General features: G+C 40.3%; 1 gene segment (V, D, J or C); it reads right to left on the bottom strand.

Annotated features, from left to right (window-relative positions):
* Positions 1-788: 788 nt before the first annotated feature.
* LOC110544348 (immunoglobulin kappa variable 4-1-like) lies at positions 789-1457 on the bottom strand. The segment is given in 2 exon segments: positions 789-1201; positions 1403-1457. Coding segments are annotated over 2 exon segments (462 nt in total).
* Between the last annotated feature and the right edge of the window lie 4417 nt (positions 1458-5874).

Raw genomic sequence — 5874 nt, 5'->3', positions numbered from 1 at the left:
CGTCACATGTGCACCTATAAAGATGCACACACAGACACACTAATGCACACTCACATGCAAGCAGACAAATGTAAAAAACTAAAATGTAATAAAAATTTACAGGGTTTATGGAAAGTAAAAGAATAAACAGCAGATATGGGCACCACAAAGGAAGGAAGGAAAGAAGAAAGGAGGTAAGGAAGAAAGAAAGGAAGGAAAGAAGGAAGAAAGGAAGGAAGGAAGGGAAGTACTATATAATCTAATCTAAAAAAACCAAGAACATACCCTTTCCTAGAGCCTCCAAATTGAAATCAAGTTTTCCATCACCATTGCTATGTTGGATATCAGAACTCCAATACTGTAAAATGAAAAATATCTTATATTGAAGCAGCAGAGTTTGTAGTACTGTGTTAGAGAATGAACACAAAGATAATACTGAGTTCTTTTTTGCATTTTCATATAAAGGTTATGGGTTGGCTCTTTGTTCACCTCCACCTGAGGGAGGAGTAGCCTTACCAATTCACAGAGGAAAACAAAGAAGCCAGTCCTGATGAGACCTGATAGATTAGGGTCAGATGGAAGGGGAGGAGAACCTCCCCTATCATTGTACTGGGAAAGGGGCATAGGAGAAGAAGAGGGAGCAAGGGTAGGATTGGAAGGGCAGGGCAGGGAGCTACAGCTGAGATACAAAGTGAATAAACTGTAATTAATGCAAAAATTTGAAAGAATACAACAAAAGAATCATTGAACTCATAATTTAATATAGGGCTCTGTGAACTTTATCATCATGTTTTCAGTTACACCTGCTGTCACTCAGAAGGGGGAAGTGTGCAGGGCCAGGGCTGTGTGGTGAGGGCAGCTGGTGAGACACTCAAGGAGGTTTGTGTTGGAGGCTGAAGCACTGTGGGAGGAGTACTAACACTCTGCATACAGTAATAAACTGCCAGGTCTTCAGCCTGCACACTGCTGATGCTGAGAGTGTAATCTGTCCCAGATCCACTGCCTGTGAAACGATCAGGGACCCCAGTGTGCCGAGGGGATGCCCAGTAGACCAGCGGCTTAGGTGATTGCCCTGGTTTCAACTGGTACCAGGACAAGTAGTTCTTTTGGTTGCTACTGTAATAAAGGCTCTGACTGGACCTGCAGCTGATGGAGACCTTCTCTCCTGGTGACACAGCCAGGGAGGATGGAGACTGGGTCATCACGATGTCTGCACAGGCACCTGCAATCAGAAACACACAATGAACATGAATATAGACACAAACACAGATTGTAAAACAATTGAAGTTTGTCATTTAACATATTTTTACTATCATCTTGTCAGAGTTTTATTACGTAAGAAATACTGAGCCTGGCACACTCTTAAGTTTTTTGTCTACAAAGAAGTGACTCTGCAAAGATTATAATGTTTTGAGTTTCTCACCAGACACCCAAAGCAGCAGGGATATGAGGACTTGGGTCTGTGACTTCATCTTGCTCCCCCTGCTGTCTGATTTCAGTTCTCTGCAAAGGCTGGTTTATATAGTCTCAGCAGCTGGGCTGCACTGTAGGGGCCCATGCAAAGCAGTCAGCAAATGCATAAGCAAATGCCTGTGCATTGTCTGTGAGTGTAGCTGGTGTCAATCAACAGTCAAAAATAGTATTAGGGGAAGCATGAGCAATCACTAAAAAAGATTGCCTTACAGCTCTCAAACAGAAATGTACTAGATGCTCTAACAGCAGATCTGGGTTAATTTAAAATCCAAGACATTTAAATCAATTGACTTCTGTAGAAACATTGGTAGCGCTATCACAGATTGACAGTTTTGGAAATGATAGGATATGTTAAAAAAAATCACAACAACAACAACAGAAACAGAGTAAGAAAACTTACCATAAAAGAAAGAAGAAAACAGAAGAAAAAATGAAAAGGAAGAAAGAGAATTGAGGCTAAATGTGTTCAATACTACTCATCTCCAAAACCATTATCATACTGAAGAGTAGGGCCTTAGACATTTGACCTCTGGTTTCGTAGATAAACTAGGGACTAAGTTGCATAGAGTAACCCAGAATTAACTCTGTGGATATCCTGATGGACATTAATTTAAGACTGAGATCAGAGAAACTTGAATCTCAAAGGAAAGGAAATCCAGCAAAAACTAACAAGTATCTTCCCCACAGCTTTAGGAAATTGAATGACGGGGTTTAAATCTGGAGATATGAAAAAGGAAGTTTCATGAAGTCATTGACCATAGACCAACACTGCCACAAGTTTTTATTCAGGAAATAAAAATGCTTCTGTAAATTAGAAATTAGCTGTATCAAAACTGGATTAAGATGGGCTTTTGACTTCCTGAACACTGGGTCTCTCTAGAAGGGGACACACCAATAGAACACTGCATCAGCGATTGTTGCTATACAAATGGTGAAAAAAGAAAGTTAGTAAATGTATAAAAAAATCAAAAGTGATAAAAGAAATCACAGAGGCTGCCAGAACTTGATATTATGGAACTGTGAAAATATATTTAAGAAGTAAATTGTAAAGCCAGAATTATGTGTAAAATATAAAAGAAAAACAAATAAATCAAATATCACGGCAAGGAGTGAAGATCCACATCTGTACTCCGAGAACTGGAGAGACAAAAGCAGGAGACTCATGATTTTGAGGCCAGCCTCGGGAATATACCAACTTCTGGGCCAATCTAATCAATACAAGGAGGCAATCTCTCAAAAACACGTAACATTAATCACCTGGTTACAATGCAGCTCATGGCATTATCTACCCCACACAAATTATTTATCTTATGTTAATGTTTCACCATTAAGCCACAAATATTATTGAAAAATAATCATTTATCCAATACACACTTCCTTCTATTTTGAATTAAATATATAATTTAATACATCTACTTCTCAGGTATAAAAAGGTTAAATAATTTCTGCTAAGCACATGCAGATCTCCTCTGTAAACCGCTAACACAACATCATATGAGAGAGGTAGACTGTATGCAGATACAGGAAGTTCCTAATCTCAAGGTCAAGAATATGACAGACAAGGACCTCTGCTCCTGTCATTGTCTAAGAAGGTGTCATATGCCTTTGATATTCACTGAAATTTACACTTCTCCTTGTGACAGCAGCAGTGAGCTCAGACTCTGCTCTCATGAGGTTAACAGCTGCTCTATCAGATTGGAAAAATGGAGATAGGGATTTTACAAATCCGAAGATTCCATGGTCTTCTCACAGTATGCCAGGGGAGAATATGCACTCTAAAGAAATAAAAGTTTCAAATTATATTATACATAATATAAAAGGCCCAACAGTCCTTAGTTACTTATCAAGTTTTCACAGTATGTCCTGGTGCATTGGATTCTATTGCCATTGTTCAGAAATGGACTATAACCCTGCTCACTTAACACAATATTGATCAATATGATTTCACGCTTGTAATCAGGAAGTCTGAAGTTGATGTCCTTTAGCTCCCGGAACACAGCATCTTCTTCCATGGACACCAGTGTGTATGGAGGACCAGGGAATATCATTCTCAGATGCAAATTATCCTGAGAAAGTACAGGCTGAACTTGGCTTTTCTGTTCCAGCTTTTAGAATATTTTATTCTCTGGATGAGTGGCTATGTCTACCCCACAGTATCAGTAACTGAGATAAAAAATTGACATAATATTCTTAGTTAAAATCAGCACCATGGTACTGAGGATATAGAAGTTTATTCCTGCATTCCAGGAATAGGAGGTCATTATACAGAGTGACAGCCATAGACAAAAACTGTTCTGCAGAGTGATTCCTCAAGATCCAACTATACCACTCATAGGCATATATCCAAAAGATGCTCATGTACACAACTAGGACATTTGCTCAACCATGTTTATAGCAACTTTATTTGTAATAGCCAGAACCTGGATACAACCCAGATGTCCCTCAGTTGAGGAATGGATGCAGAAATTGTGGTACTTTTACACAATGGGATACTACTCAGCAATTAAACACAAGGAAATCACGAAATTTGCAGGCAAATGGTGGGACCTAGAAATGATCATCTTGAGTGAGGTAGCCCAAAAGCAGAAAGACACACATGGTATATACTCACTGATATAGACCTATAAGATAGGATAAATATACTGAAATCTATACACCTAAAGAAGATAAACAAGAAAGAGGACCCTGAGTACGATGTCCAATCATCACTTAGAAAGACAGTTGGGATGGACATTGGATGTAGGAGAAAACAAATAACTGGACAGGAGCCTACTGCAGAGGGCCACTGAAAGACTCTCCTTAGCAGTATATCAAAGCAGATATTGAGACTCATAACCAAACCTTCGGCAGAATGCAGGGAATCATATGAAAGAAGGGGAAGTTAGTAAGACATGGAGAGAACAGGAGCTCCACAAGGACCAAATATATCAGGGCACAGGGGTCTTCTATGAGACTGTTTCTCCAGCCAAGGACCATGTATGGATATAACGTAGAACCACTGCTCAGATGTAGCCCATGGTAGCTCCGTATCCAAGTGGGTTCTCTGGTAAGGGGAACAGGGAATTTCTGACATGAATTCAATGGCTAGCTCTTCAACACCCCCTGCCCCCACCAAGGGAGAATCAGCCTTGCTAGGCCACAAAAGAGGACATTGCAGCCAGTCCTGGAGAGACCTGTTAAGCTAGGGTCAGATGGAAGGGGAGGAGGTCCTCCCCTATTAGTGGACTTGGAAAGGGGTAGGGAGGAGATGAGAGAGGGATGGTGTGATTGGGGGGATTGAGGGAGGGGGCTACAACTGGAATACAAAGTAAATAACCTGTGATTAATATTAAAATATATAAATTATATAAAAAATTTGTTCTGCTTTAGGCTCCTAGAGCCCACAGGTACTGCTTCTCTCAGGAGAGCCTGCACAGATTCTCTGAGTCAGTAGGGGAGGATGAGGTTAGAGAACTCAAAGCATCCTGTCAGAGCTTAGTGTTCTTTGACACCTGTCCCTGGATGTACGAAAGAGAAACCCATTAGTGACCCTTCAGCTTCAACTGCTGTGGACAGCATCCTGGTAGACAAATAGAGATGACGTGAAGGTCTTCTTTATAATATTTTTATGTCTGTGATTATTTTGCCTGGATGCATATCTGTACACGATGTATGTATCTGGTGCCAGAGTTATGGATAGTTGTCACCTACCATGTCTGCTGGGAATTGAACAATTAGACAATTAGACAAATCTCTATCCAACAATGGCCTCTGAGTAAATAGACATGTTGGAGAATGAGGGAAATCCATGAAAAAAATAAAGACCTAGGAGCTGCTGAAGCCTCTGACTCAGGAAGAGAAGGACAGTGGGAAGGGGGGGATGTGTAAATGATTCCTAAAGGCTCCTTGTGAGTTGTAAAGCAATGCTTCTTGGAAACTAAGATAGGAAGGAAATTAGTTACACATGAACATAGCTGCATTTGATACAACTAGTAAGAGAAAATCATGGGAACAAGTCAGTGTTTGTAATTAATCTTACCTTCCTCTCTTCTTAGTTCAGGGATTGGTGGGGATGTCATAATGATGCAGAATCCTATCTTCCTCTCTATGTTGCCTAGAAAGCTGGCAAACGTCCATTTCCTGAAGAACCACATCAGTGAAAACACCATTTTCAGGTTTATAGGGATGGGCTTTAATCTCTCTTTTTGTTGTGATAAACTACACTGAAAAAAGCAACTCAGGAAATTATGTTCCTTTTTGGGCTCATGGTTTGTTTGGGAACACAGTTCAAGCAAACAACCTAGCATAGTGTGGAGGACAAACTGGAAGAAGCATGCAGCAGCTTCTCACATCACATGCACAACTAAGACAAAGAGTGTGCAGAATGCTAGAGCTCAGGCCACTTTCCCATTTTATGGATATCCACATGCTGGGAACAGTCTT

Source organism: Meriones unguiculatus, chromosome 18 (genome assembly GCF_030254825.1).
Source record: "Meriones unguiculatus strain TT.TT164.6M chromosome 18, Bangor_MerUng_6.1, whole genome shotgun sequence".
In the NCBI taxonomy this organism is placed as follows: Eukaryota; Metazoa; Chordata; class Mammalia; order Rodentia; family Muridae; genus Meriones; species Meriones unguiculatus.
The sequence above is the reverse complement of the archived record's forward strand: the minus strand, read 5'-3'. Positions and strand labels throughout refer to the sequence as shown.